The following is a 14,183-nucleotide window of genomic DNA, read 5'->3' on the forward strand; positions in this document are numbered from 1 at the left end:
TTTTTTGTTATAATTCAGTGGTTCTCAACCTTGGGGGGATGGTACCAGGGGGTCCCCAGCTAAATTAGTTAACATAGCGTCACAATCATTGTTAACCACTTAGCTTTGGGTTATTCAAAAATAGCCGATCTACAAGCTCATAGCGCGGCACTGAGTGCCGCGCTATGAGCTTGTAGATCGGCTATTTTTGAAAAATCTTGAAAATGTGTGCATATCTTTGCTTCTGGGTGGTCCCTGGCACAAAACATTTTCAGATGGGGGTCCGTGGCCAAATGTATGTCAATTCAGGGGTCCTTGGCATGAAAAAAGGTTGAAAACCACTGTTATAATTGAACATAAATGAAAACTGGAAACACATTTTGAGTGCCACCTTACTTATATTTTGCAGGGTCTGGAGGAACATTTATCAGACCCTGGAGATAAATACAAAATAAACGTACATCGTGGAGCATGGATCAACAACAGAAAACAAAGCCACACGTTTTAAAGGTTTTCATCATAGAGAAAACGTCAGGGAGGGTGGGAGGGTGGGGGGGTGTGGAGGTCAGTGTGGAGGTCAGAAGTCCAGCCACTCTGTCATGTAGATACAGTTGGATGGAGAGATCTCACCCCCCACGTGGCAGTCATCAAACACCTGCAGGACGACAAGCAAAATAATGACCATTTGTTCCAGGGGTGCAGCAGCTAATTTATTACTGATCGATTATAAAAACAAGTCTACAATTTAATGAAATAATAGATTAACAACAGACAGTGGTGTAAAGTAATTAAGTACATTTACTCAAGTACTGTACACACTCACCGCCAAAGGAAAGGGGAGAATTCTCCCCTTTTCAGTCAATGGTGTTTACCGCCAAAGGGGAGAATTCTCCCCTTTTAATTATTTTTTTTTATTTTGTTTTTGAATTCCTAAAATGTTTCTCAGATTTTTGAGTATACATTTATAACCCTAACGAATTAGGAGCTATAAAAAATAAACGGACAAATAATTCACATTGTTTCTATAAAAAAATGATTAAAAACCCTGGCAGTGGGTGATTTTATTATGAATAAACTTTGGCGGTGAATGTGTTAAGTAAAATGAGGTATTTTTACTTTATTTGAGTATTTCCAAATTTCAGTACTTTTACTTCTACTCCACTACATCTCAGAGACAAATATTATACTTGTACTCCACTACAATTATTTGAAAACTTTAGTTACTTTGTAGATTTAGATTATTATTACAAAACATACATTAACCAGCCTTACCCGGTATATACATTTCGGCCATTTGAAAATAGCAGATCTACAAGCTCACAATGCGTCGTGAGCTTGTAAATCTGCTATTTTCAAAAGATTTTTATACATTTGAAAACTTGAAACGGGACATTCTGCATAATAATAAATCGCTAAGAAAATAATAATTGGGTTTCATTTGGATATCTGTGATTGATTGACTTGTACTTCCATGTACTGTTACCATGTCTTTCTAATTAAAGTATTCAATCAGTCAATCAATCAATTGACTGACTGATAGATAAATAGATGTATTGATTGACTGACAGATGGACTGATAGATGTTTACCGGACAGAGTCCACAGGGCACTTTGACCAGTCCTGTGGGCTGAATGATGGGGTTGACCCCTCGGTAGAGCTTCATCTGTCCGTCCACGCTGCCCACCGTCCCCTCCTTGGCGGCGATGATGGTCATCTCCACCTTGCCGTCGTAGATCAGCGTGTTCAGGATGGTCTCGATGTCCTCCATAGACAAGTCCACCTGGTCAACAGAGGGAGTGTTCATTATGACAGCAGATCTTTTTGATTTAGTTTTAGTCATTGTCTTTTGAATACAATTCAATGAAGTTTAAGTCACATTTTAGTCATCTCAAATGTTTTAATCTAGAGATGCTCCAATTAAGATTTTTGGGGCCGATCACCGATCACTGGAAGCAGTATCATCTGTCGATCCCGATATTACCGATCACGTCAAATCCATAAATTCTTCTATTTATTGTGTTACTGTAGCAGTCTTCTTACACAACATTGACATTGTATATTAACTCATTGACTGCCAGAGTTAAAACCTCGTTCATAGCAGCCCTTGCCAGCGATTTTCGTGTTTTTTTGTTTCGTTATTTTGTTATTTAATTCACATATAGAAAGTGTAGCTGGACAGTTGAATCGTTTTGATCGTTCCACCACTAGAGAGCAGCACACACCAAGCTTGATCGGCTCGCTGACACACTCGCCCCCTCCCAGACCCACTCACACAGTGAAACACATGAACCGGAAGTGAAATGTCTCAGATTCTGTGATCGGCGAAAATTACGATGCGATACACAACGGGGATGACTGTTCGTCACCCAGACCATAGATTATAGGAGGGGAGGTCTCCGATCGTTTTTCATAGCGTGTGAAAAACCGTTTGTTTCCCTATTATGGTCGAAAATGACTGGGGGGAAAAATGTAAAACCGGAAACGGAACCCAAGTCATTAAACCGGATGCAGTGGTGGTTGAAGTAAGTGGAACCTGAAACTTAGCCTGATTCATAACAGAATAGCGTGATCAGAGCATAAAGATCAATAAAGACCATAGATCGCATTAATGCGATCCTGGCGGCCAGGCGCGCTATTTATTAGATCACATTAATGCGATAATGGCGGCCAATGAGTTAAAGGAGAATTCCGGACAAATTAAGTGTTATCTTTCATGTCTCGTTACTCACCTAGCGACGTAAAAAGTGGCGTTCTTTTTTTCCATATATTCCCCTGTCGTCATTTTTTAAACACCCTCCGTTGTTATAATGGGAGCGCGAGGGTTAGTGAAGTTCGTCTATTATAACCGACGCAATGTTATTTTTTTCTCTACTACGATTCATTGTAGAGTCTCATGATAGTCACGAGTTGCCAGGTTCTGGAAAGAAACAAGCATCCAGTGTTAAATCGTTCGCCATTAACAGCAGGCTCGCAGGAATTTTCAGCGCATGTTTGACTATCATGAGACTCTACAATGAATCGTAGTAGAGAAAAAAATAACATTGCGTCGGTTATAATAGACGAACTTCACTAACCCTCGCGCTCCCATTATAACAACGGAGGGTGTTTAAAAAATGACGACAGGGGAATATATGGAAAAAAAGAACGCCACTTTTTACGTCGCTAGGTGAGTAACGAGACATGAAAGATAACACTTAATTTGTCCGGAATTCTCCTTTAAGTATAAAAAGTTTGGAGATGAGAAATGATCATGAATTGACTACCGTTTTATTGCAGGCTGAGGCAAAGTGCAATATTTCACACTCTAGAGACTCTCTCTAAGAGACTCTCTAGAGTGTGAAATATTGCAATTAAAATCCTCTTAGCAGACCATGTATTGAACTGTACTTTCCTGTGCTTTTTTTTTTGCAAACTGCTAATAAGGTATTCAATCAATATATGTTGTTTTCATAGACCTGGTTGCTTGTTTCTCTCGCAAAACCTGGCAACAATGATCATGTTGGAGGACAGAAAACCAGCAGTACTAAAGGAACTGACTCTGCATCTCAGTCTGCTGAGTGGCTGTCATATCATGTCAGTATGCATCAGTCACCCACCTTGCTGATGCCCAGTTCACAGATGTACTTCCACACTTCGTGTGACGTGGCGAAGGAGCTGTTCCTCTGCACCATGGGACTCTGCTTGCTGTCCCTCGCTACCTCCGCCTGCCAGGGGACACACAACAAAGAACAACCGTTAAGCCCAATCTGTTGTATGTAGGGTTGGGATCCGGAACTGGAGGAACAGGATCCAACATTAAGGAATCTGAACCGGTTCCATCACATTTGGAACCGTTTCAGGAACCGGTTTTATCACACTGTCAAAGCCAAAGAGTTATAATATATCTAGAGAACGGACGCCCCCGCCCCCAACCTATTCATTTAAATGAAGTTGCTCACCCAGCGCATGAAGCACCCGGAAGTACCACATTTTGGTGCTCAGATGCGGAAGACTTGAGCAGCGAGCAGGCGTTTTAAATGCGAAAGTCTTGTAATCCCAGATTTGACCACCAGGCGACGGCAGCTTCACTGTTATGGGGGCTTGGTCAAAGCTGGTATGTGGACTTCACGTCTGCTATACAGATGGGTGTACAACAGATGGAACCAAATGGACCCTTTACAGGTCCATTTGGTTCCATTTGTACACTCTCAGAGTTACAGACCTGTAAGGGTCCATTTGTACACTCTCAGAGTTACAGACTTGGAAGAGTCTATTTGAATTTGTATTCATCAAATTCAGCTTTTTTCGCTGTTCCGCAGCCTGTGAATGATCCCTGGATCACTGAAGAAGAGTAGACCCAGAAATTACGTGATCACAACAAAATGAAGCTGGTTTCGTGTAGTGTTTTACAAAAGTAACATTTTCTCTGCTTTCTGTTGTTTTTGGCAAAAACAAGCCACATTCCACTGGCCATAACTAATGGAATGGATTACCGCGACTGGACAGTTCCCCGCCCCCCCCTCCCCCGCGTGTAATGAGGCGATCGCCGTGAGGACGGTGATCACGGAAAATGTTCCAAAATTTTTCAAAGGTACAGTAAAATCACTCGTTTTCGCTGGCAGTGGCGTGACATGATTACACTATTACTCTGGCAGTTAAAGAGTTAAGGAACAGGAATCGTTAAAATCCTCAAGGATCCCAACCCTAGTTGTATATGTTACAGGGAAAATGGCATTCCAGGGAAATTGAAAGGGGTACGCTTGTTTTCATGCCCCTCATGCAATTCTGTAGAATCAACGCTAGAGGGCAATGCAAGCCAGACATGAGCCCCACACCACACACGCACGCATGCACAAACCAGCACGCACACACGCATGCGCACACGCGCGCGTGTACACACACATACACACACACACACACACACACACACACACACACACACACTCCAGGGGGCGGGCCTGGTGGGCTATGTTAGTGCAGTGAGTGGCACTTGGGGCAAACGCAGTCCCCACACAACATCATTTACGATTCTGTGCCTATCGGTACATAACTCGGACGGCGCTTAAGTCGACTAGCAGACCATCGGCAGGTCGTCGCGGGCACTCGCGCCTGGAGGCGCTCGGGCGCGACTCCTCTGCCTCAAGGTCTGCTAAGTCGGAGCGCCTTCCGTCATGGTCGAAAACTATACTTTATCAGCGAAAAAAAAGTAGTCCGCGGTTGTTTGAAAAAGTAATGTCCCAAGCTGGAGTCAAACCCCGGCTCCCAGTGGTAGTGGGTGGGGAGTCCAATGATTATCGAAGTGCGCCACTGAGGCTTGTACTAGTGGTGCAAAGTAACAAAGTAGATTTACTCAAGTACAATTTTGAGGTATTCGTACTTTACTTGAGTATTTCTCTCATATTATCCATTTTATTTTCAGCGTTCCCCTAGCGGAGCTTCCTGGTTAGTATGTTGTTGTTCTGGTCGTCGTCCTCGCATCAAAGCCCCGCCTCGCAGCACAGCCCCGTGCCTATAAAACAAGCGCTCCCCTGTCAATTTCCCTGGAATGCCATTTTCCCTGTGACATATATACCCATTAGAGATGGAGATCCATAAAATAGCTAAATCTCTGCGTGCTTGTGTCTGTGTGAGTGTGTAGAGCAGCCTCTGTGCGATGTGATCACAAAATGCATTGATTTAGCCTATGGAATGTCGGTGCGTCTTTTTTCTTTTTTTTAAACCGGTGCTGCTCTGCTGCGCAGCAGAGCAGTGCGCTCTATATGTTGGATGCCGCATGTATGTTGGATGCCTGTATGTTGGATGCCGCACAGAGTCTGTATGTTCAGCGCAGCAGAGCAGTGCGCTCTGTATGTTCAGCGCAGCACCGGTTTAAAAAAAAGAAAAAAGACGCACCGACATTCCATAGGCTAAATCAATGCATTTTGTGATCACATCGCACAACTAATACTAAAACTAACGGGGAATACCAGAAAATAATAATATTTTGACATACGGGAAAAACGGTTGGTGCGGATATTTAAATTGGACAATATAATTATTGCGGTTGGATAACGGGCGGATAATTCATTTGTACATGCGGATTCGGGTGACATGAGAGGCCATCCGCGCATCTCTAATACCCATACATGGTTACGGGACAAACAGACATAAAGACATCTGCTGGCACACTGTTAGCCTCCAGTTTACAATGGACTCCTCGCACCAAATGAGTGTCAAACGTCACCTTGCTCTGTAGGAACTTGAAACACTGCTGGTTGAGGACCTCCACGAACTCTGACTCAAAGTCCTGGTCGCTGTACCAGGCTCCTCCGGTCACCGAGCGGTCCGGCTGGATGTTGTACAGCATGTACACTTTCTTCTTAGACGCCTGGAAGATTAAAAATATATATATTAAAAAAATGTTTTACCAATTACCTCAATAGTGATATTGTGCAGATGACTATTGGTGCGTTCACAAATTATCTACAAAAAAACATTCCATAAATAATCACCAGTAATTCCTATCTGATAACTAAATGTATAAATGTAAATAACAGACCATCTAAAACGGTCAGGTAAGAAAGATGACATCACTTTACTGTAATGCGTTACTACCAGTGAAAGATAACACAAACGCTAACTGAGCATGTAGATCCGTCTACTATGGAAAATTTGTTTTAATGTTTGAACATTTTAAAAGAATGTTTATATTATCGTCACAATACAGCATTTTCATCACAATAACGATATCAAGGTATTTGGTCGAAAATATTGTGATATTTGATTTTGTCCATATTACCCAGCTCTACCTACAGGTGTCATATTTTGCACCATATATTTCAGATACTGTAATTATAGGACGGTGGCTTTAGTAGAAACCGGTGGACTCACAGCCACAGATTTGACGGCTTTGATGAGTTTCTTGCTCTCCAGGTTCTTGAGGATCTTGTTGATCTCAGTCAGAGGGAGGTTGCTCTTAAAACGGATGTCCCTGCTCCAGATGCCTACAACACAGTTACAGGGTAAAAAAAACACCCCATGTCCCTGCTCCAGATGCCTACAACACAGTTACAGGGTAAAGAAAACACCCCATGTCCCTGCTCCAGATGCCTACAACACAGTTACAGGGTAAAAAAAACACCCCATGTCCCTGCTCCAGATGCCTACAACACAGTTACAGGGTAAAAAAAAACACCCCATGTCCCTGCTCCAGATGCCTACAACACAGTTACAGGGTTAAAAAAACACCCCATGTCCCTACTCCAGATGCCTACAACACAGTTACAGGGTAAAAAAAACACCCCATGTCCCTGCTCCAGATGCCTACAACACAGTTACAGGGTTAAAAAAACACCCCATGTCCCTGCTCCAGATGCCTACAACACAGTTACAGGGTAAAAAAAACACCCAATGTCCCTGCTCCAGATGCCTACAACACAGTTACAGGGTAAAAAAAACACCCCATGTCCCTGCTCCAGATGCCTACAACACAGTTACAGGGTAAACGTAATTTTTTTTGGGGGGGGGGGGGTGTCGCTAGATGATAGTCAAGTGACAATTTAAGGACTTTTAAGACCGTTTAATACTTCAAACAAAAAACAAAGAAAAAAAGACCATTACTGTATCAAAAGTAATCAACCTATACTATGGAAACTGGTCAAACGTTGGCCAAATTGTCAAATAATATAAGAAGGTTGCAAAAATTGTGAAAATAGACGATCTACAAGCTCACAACGCCTCCCAACGTGAGGTGTTGTAAGCTTGTAGATCTGCTATTATTCCACAATATCCTACAATTCCAAGTGCTTGTCAGGGTGGGGTGGTCCCCAGTTCAAATATGATTATTTTGGAGGGGGGGGGGGTCACGGTCTGAAAAGGTTGAGAACCACTGGCCTACAACAAAAACAAGGGGTAAAAAATAAAACCATCCCATGTCCCTGCTCCAGATGCCTAACACACAAACACATGGTAAAAGACCACCCCGCGGTAGGATGCGGTGTATTATGTAATGGACGTGTGTGTGTGCAGGTCCTCCTACCTTTGTTTCCTGCGTCCTCTATGACCTGGTAAACCAGTTTCTCCTGGTTGTCAGAACCTTTCATCTTACTGGGAGAGACAACACAAAGCCAGTAAGGCATACATACATACTCATACATGTTATCGTTTACAATGTGAAAACCAGTGGCGGAAAAATAACTCAAATGTTTTACTGAAGTAAAAGTATCAATACTGCAATGTAGAAGTACTGATGTTCAAAATTTACTTGAGTAAAAGTACAAAAGTATTGGTATCAAAAAATGTACTTAAAGTACCAAAAGTAAAACTAATGAAATGTTTGAAAATAGCAGATCTACAAGCTCACAACGCGTCGCGATGCAACGCGTTGTGAGCTTGTAGATCGGCTATTTTCAAATAGCCTAGGTATAAAATAGGGTTAAAGTGGTTTATGTATGTTTTATAATGTAATAATTTATATCTGCAGTAACTAGTAAAAAAAACTAGTAAAAAAAAAAAAAAGTTTTCAAATAAATGTAGTGGAGTAAAAGTACAATATTTGCCTCTGAGATGTAGTGGAGTAGAAGTAAAAGTATTGGAAATTGGAAACACTCAAGTAAAGTACAAATACCTCAAAATTGTACTTAAGTGCAGTACTTGAGTACATGTACTTAGTTACTTTCCACCACTGGTGAAAACATTAATAAATGAAATATGCCTCAACTAAATGAAATGCTGTAGATCGTCCAACGGCTGAATATCCACTAGCTTAGTTTGACAGTGTTAATGATATAATGAGTCAGCTTTCACCTGGCTGTCTGCGCGTCCTTCATGCGGTACATGAGTCCAGTGCTGTTCCTGAGCAGGTCCAGCTGACCCTGAAAACACACACATGCACACATACTGTAAGTAAGAGGATTTATGGCTTTTCTGACCGGTATGTGCCTCATATCCACTGTCAATAATCTCCATTCACTGACCAAAGATGTACGTCGACATTACTGCTGATAGTTTGTACATTATACATTGGTAGGGTATCTCTTCTTGGCCGTCTTCCGCTTCTTCATGTCGAAATACTTGCGGATCGACACCCGACACCATTCTTACGCTGCGATTGGCAGGATACGACCGCTTGAAAAATCACGTGTGAGCCCTGTCGTGAGGCGATTCCTCCAATCGGAGCTACAGTACGCAGGTGTATACAGTACGTTCCATTGATAAATGAGGACCAATATGTCTCAGAATTATCAGGTATTCTCTTAAACTTCCTTTCTGTGTTCAATAATTCATTTTAGCTGAAAAAGCATTATTTTATACTTTGGCTATTCAAGAACAGCAGATCTACCAACTTGTAGATTTGCGATTCTTTCAAAAATGTACGTAGAGCCTTCGTCCTACTCCTCCCGCCACCCCAGTCCGCAGGCGTACGTGCAGTGACAAATATCACCCTCCCCGCCCGGCTTACCTCCCCCAAACACGGGCCAATTGTGTTTGTACTGATGCTCAGCATCGGTACGATTCCAACCCACAACCTCCGCGGTGGGCAGGCACGTAACCACTGCTCCACCCGAGCGCCTGGAGCAAGCATTTTAACTCATTGAGTGCCAATCACGTGTTTCACGTGTTTTTGATTTTTTTTTAAAAAAGAACCCAAGATATCATTATCTGAAGATTTGCAGCTCCATCCACTCCTTGTTTAACTTATAACTGAAAAAGGCTGTATCTCGCTTCCTAAGCACTTTTTTTTTTACTTTGAAGAAAGAAAAAAATAAATAATCGTACTGGCCAGAAATAGCCAGAAATAATTCGGGCACTCAATGAGTTAAATGTCTACATCAGTCAATCATATTCATTTAATGGGAAGCCAAAATCATGATTGAGATTAAATATTGATTAATTTGTGCAGCCCCAAGTGGAAGTGAAAACTTTTTTAGATATCTCGATATCAGCCCTTTTTCACATGTGCTTAGTGAAATCTGTGCATCATATAAACCAGATCACAATGTTTGTAAACAAACGAGTAGGGCGGTATTTCTGGGTAGAATGTCTATGGATATTTACTCAATATAAAATAAAGTGTCCAGAACATTTGCTAGTTTGTCAACCTGTGGATATTTAGAACAAAATAATAGACATGTATTTCTAATAGTCAATAACAATATCAGGTGCCCTGTTCTTCCAGAATTAAGGTTAATAAATAATACTGCTCCAATGCCACGCTGCCGGGCGTAATCTACCCGGTAACACATGTTTGGCTGTGGTGATGTCAGGATGATTAAGGTCTACAGGAGGATTAGAGCGACTGACCAGCGACAGCAGTCTGTTGATCACCATCGCCCTCTGCTGGGGAGCCAGGTGAGGCATGTCGTTCTGGATCACCTGGTCTGTGATGCCGTGAGGAAACTGCTGACACAGGTCCTTTATCCTGCACACACACACACACACGCACACACACACACACACACACAACTTGTGAGTACATCAAAAATGTAGAAAAACAATTTTGTGAGCTCAAAATTTAAGCCAAAAAAGGCCAATCTACAAGATTCAATTGGCTATTTTCAGTGTACAACATGGCACATAATGCATCAATCAGGCAGATCACCAACCCTAACCCCCTAAAACCCCCCTAAAACAGTGGTTCTCAAACATTTTCATGTCAAGGACCCCCAAAATGATAAGTATTTGGCCGCGGACCCCCATCTCAAAAACACTTTGTTCCAGGGACCCCCCAGAAGCAAAGCTTTGCGTTACAAATGTTCGCTTTAAAAATATATATACTCAAAGGTTTGCACAAATATTCACGATTTTTCAAAAATAGCAGATCTACAAGGTCATAACGTGGCACTCGAATGACCTTGTAGATCTGCTATTTTTGAATAGCCAAAATATAAAAGGTTCAAGTGGTTACAATTATTGTGATGCTACATTAACACCTTTTGCTGGGGACCCTTTGGAACCCCCCCCCCCCCGCCCCCAAGGACCCCCGGACCCCACTTTGAGAACAAATGCCCTAAAACAACCTTTTCTCTTGTGAGGACCAGGAAAAACGCTCCTCAAAATGTCTATTTCCCAAATTCTACTATAATACAAGTATATACACACACACACACACACACACACACACACACACACACTACGTTATTAGAGAAATGACTGGCTCTGTGCAGCTCAATGGTATAGCAACATACAGTAGGGGCGGCAGTGGCTCAGGAGGTAGAGCGTTCATCCTGGAAATATAAAGGTTCCTGGTTCGATCCCCGGCTGTGACAAAGTGTTCTTGAGCAACACTATTAAACTCCCCCTAACCTGCTCCCGGTGAGCAGGATGATACATTGTATTGTAACTATTGTTTGGGTGTGTGAATGGGTGAATGTAATGCACATTGTATAAAGCGCTTTGGAGAGAGGCCACAGTATTGTATATAAACTTTAGAATGCACCATTTACCATACAACTGTTGACTTTCTGACTGTAGTTTTAATTCATTTGGATAAGGAGGGCGATCTATCAATTAGGAAATGAAATCTGGAGCTCCTAAAATATGACATGACAACATATTCTAGATCTATTGTTTTCCGATCACTAGAACCCCCCCAGGGACCCCCAGCAAACCAGGGGGTCCCCAGCAAAACTATTTAATATAGCATCACAATCATTTTAACCACTTTAACCTATATACTTTGGCTATTCAAAAATAGCAGATCTACAAGCTCATAGCGCGGCACCGAGTGCCGCGCTTTGAGCTTGTAGATCTGCTATTTTTCAGAAATCTTGAACATTAGTCAACATTTTTAACATAAATCTTTGCTTCTGGGGGTCCTTGGCATGACATATTTTCAGATGGGGGTCCGCGGCCAAATATTTATCAATTTGGGGGTCCTTGACATGAAAACGTTTGAGAACCACTGGTCTAGATCATTCTGTATGATGTGTCATTAAAATTATAACGATGCGCTTTATGCCAACATGAGACATCACCCACAGCCAGTTAAGGATTACATTTATGATCAGAATTAATGATCATGATCATTAAACTCAGTCTAGATGCATAGATAGATTATCAGTGACTATCATAGACATCATAGACCATTGGTTCTCAAAGTGGGGTCTGGGGACCCCCAGGGGTACTTGAGGGGGTTCCAGGGGGTCCCCAGCAAAATGTGTAAATATAGCATCAGAATAATTTTAACCTTTTATACTTTGACTATTCAAAAATAGCAGATATACAAGCTCATAGCGCGGCACCGAGTGCCGTGCTATGAGCTTGTAGATCTGCTATTTTAGAAAAATCTTAAATTTGTGCAAATCTTTGAATATATGTTTTTTTTTGTAACTCAAAGCTTTGCTTCTGGGGGGTCCCTGGAACAAAATATTTTGAGATGGGGGTCCGCGGCCAAATACATATCATTTTGGGGGTCCTTGACATGAAAAAGTTTGAGAACCACTGATATAGACAAATAACAATACGATAGAACTAATAAACGAAAACGAATTTCACCCACTTTTTTACCTCTGTAAAACCTGTGATGTGACAATAAAGCTGATTGTTATTCTGACATTGCAGAGGAGAGACTGGAAAAAAACACCCACAGACATTTTAATGTTTTCATAATCTACATGGTTCTCAACGTGGGGTCCGGGGACCCGCAGGGGTCCTTGAGAGGGGGTTCCAAGGGGTCCACACTCCCCCAACAAATGAGTAAAGCATCAAAATACGTTTAACCACTTTATCCCTATTGTTAGCCCTGAAACATGACCGTCATATCATGACATGTGACAGACGAGCGTCATGTGAACCATGGCTACCCTATTGTATACTTATACTATTAGGCTATTGGAAAATAGCTGATCTACAAGCTCACACACGTTGTGAGCTTGTAGATCAGCTATTTTCAACAACATACATCTTCTCTTATGGGGGTCCCTGATTCCCTGGCACCAGATCTTTTCAGATGGGGGGGTTCGTTCGCAGCCAAATACACATCTACGTCGGGGGTCCTTATATGAACATGTTTAAGAACCCCTGATTGAAGACATGTTCCATATCTTCTACATCATAGGCTCTCAAAGTGGGGTCCTGGGTAAAATAGATTAGGAACCAAATGGACCCTTATGGGTCTGTAACTCTGAGAGTGTACACATGGAACCAAATGGACCCTTACAGGTCTACATCAATTTTACAATATAAATTGGGGTCCCAGAGATAGAAATGCCATGAAAAGGGGGTCCTCAGCCTTAATGCATGTCAAACAGGGGGTCCTTGAAATTCAAATGGTTGAGAATCACTGCTATAGAGCCGTAAAAACAACTTCTTATGGGGGTCCCTGGCATATATTTTCAAATGGGGGTCCGCGGGCTAATAAATGTCAATCTGGGGGTCCTTGACATGAAAAAGGTTTGAGAACCACTGATCTACATGATGGAGTAAAAAGGTAAACAAACCAACGCGTCGCTAGCCTTTAGCCACCGTTAGCTTCGTTTATAACACGAACCAGCCATAATAGGGTTAAAACATGGAACCCACCTGTTCTCTATCTCCGCCACGTCGGGGCCATTAGACTCCTGCTTCACCTTGACGTCTGTCATTGTGAATGCGATGAAAATGTTAAAGTTTAAGCGAGTTAAAGATGTTTAAACTCTGTCTATCTGAGCAGCAATGCAGCATGAGAGATGCTGCTCTCTGCTCAGGGTCCTCAACAGTTATCCAATGGCTGGCCGTGGTTCACATGACGCTCGTCTGTCACACGCGTCATGGCGCAACTTGTTCCTGGTTTTGGATATTTCTTTTTTTTTTTACAATCCCTACATCTACATAAAACGTTCATATTTCAAATATAAAGTGCTTACCCCACGGCCATGGATGTATTAAGTTGAAACGCTTTAGTTTAAGTACCCGTATATTCCGTATTGTTCAATAAAAAAGCATTTTAATCCGATTGGTGGCCATTTTCTTAAAATGTCCTCATATGCTTTCAATTATGCGACCTTATCGGTTGAGAGGTGTATTGCACTCTGATACATTATAACTCTATGAGAAGATGGCCGCCAATCAGATTAAAAGGCTTTTTATTGAGCAATACGAAAGATACGGGTACTTAGACCAAAGCGTTTTACATTTTTACATCCATGGCCGTAGGGTCAGGACTTTATATTTGAAATTTGAACGTTTATGTAGATGTACGGGTTGTACATGAAGAAATGTCCAAAACCAGGAAGAAGTTGCGCCATGACTGTCATGATTCAGGGCTA

The 14,183-nt window shown here is 42.0% G+C and overlaps 1 protein-coding gene across 1 annotated transcript; it reads right to left on the reverse strand.

Annotated features, from left to right (window-relative positions):
- Positions 1–357: 357 nt before the first annotated feature.
- On the reverse strand, positions 358–13,618 carry polr3f (polymerase (RNA) III (DNA directed) polypeptide F). Its single transcript, XM_080455913.1, has 9 exons — positions 13,459–13,618; positions 10,240–10,357; positions 8,743–8,810; positions 7,976–8,043; positions 6,829–6,941; positions 6,182–6,325; positions 3,576–3,683; positions 1,568–1,759; positions 358–634 (listed from the first exon to the last, which is right to left on the reverse strand). Exons 1-9 carry the CDS (start codon positions 13,518–13,520, stop codon positions 557–559), a joined length of 951 nt encoding a protein of 316 aa, XP_080312039.1. The 5' UTR covers positions 13,521–13,618; the 3' UTR covers positions 358–556.
- Positions 13,619–14,183: the final 565 nt, after the last annotated feature.

Source organism: Gymnoscopelus braueri (genome assembly GCF_963280865.1).
Source record: "Gymnoscopelus braueri genome assembly, chromosome: 2".
NCBI lineage: Eukaryota > Metazoa > Chordata > Actinopteri > Myctophiformes > Myctophidae > Gymnoscopelus > Gymnoscopelus braueri.

Excerpts from the sequence above, each read along its gene's own strand:
- polr3f (XM_080455913.1), bottom strand. The coding sequence starts at position 13,520 with ATGACAGACGTCAAGGTGAAGCAGGAGTCTAATGGCCCCGACGTGGCG. Across the intron at positions 6,326-6,828 it reads AAGCCGTCAAATCTGTGGCT|GCGTCTAAGAAGAAAGTGTA; the intron begins GTGAGTCCACCG and ends TTAATCTTCCAG. Across the intron at positions 635-1,567 it reads TGCCCTGTGGACTCTGTCCG|GTGTTTGATGACTGCCACGT; the intron begins GTAAACATCTAT and ends GTCGTCCTGCAG.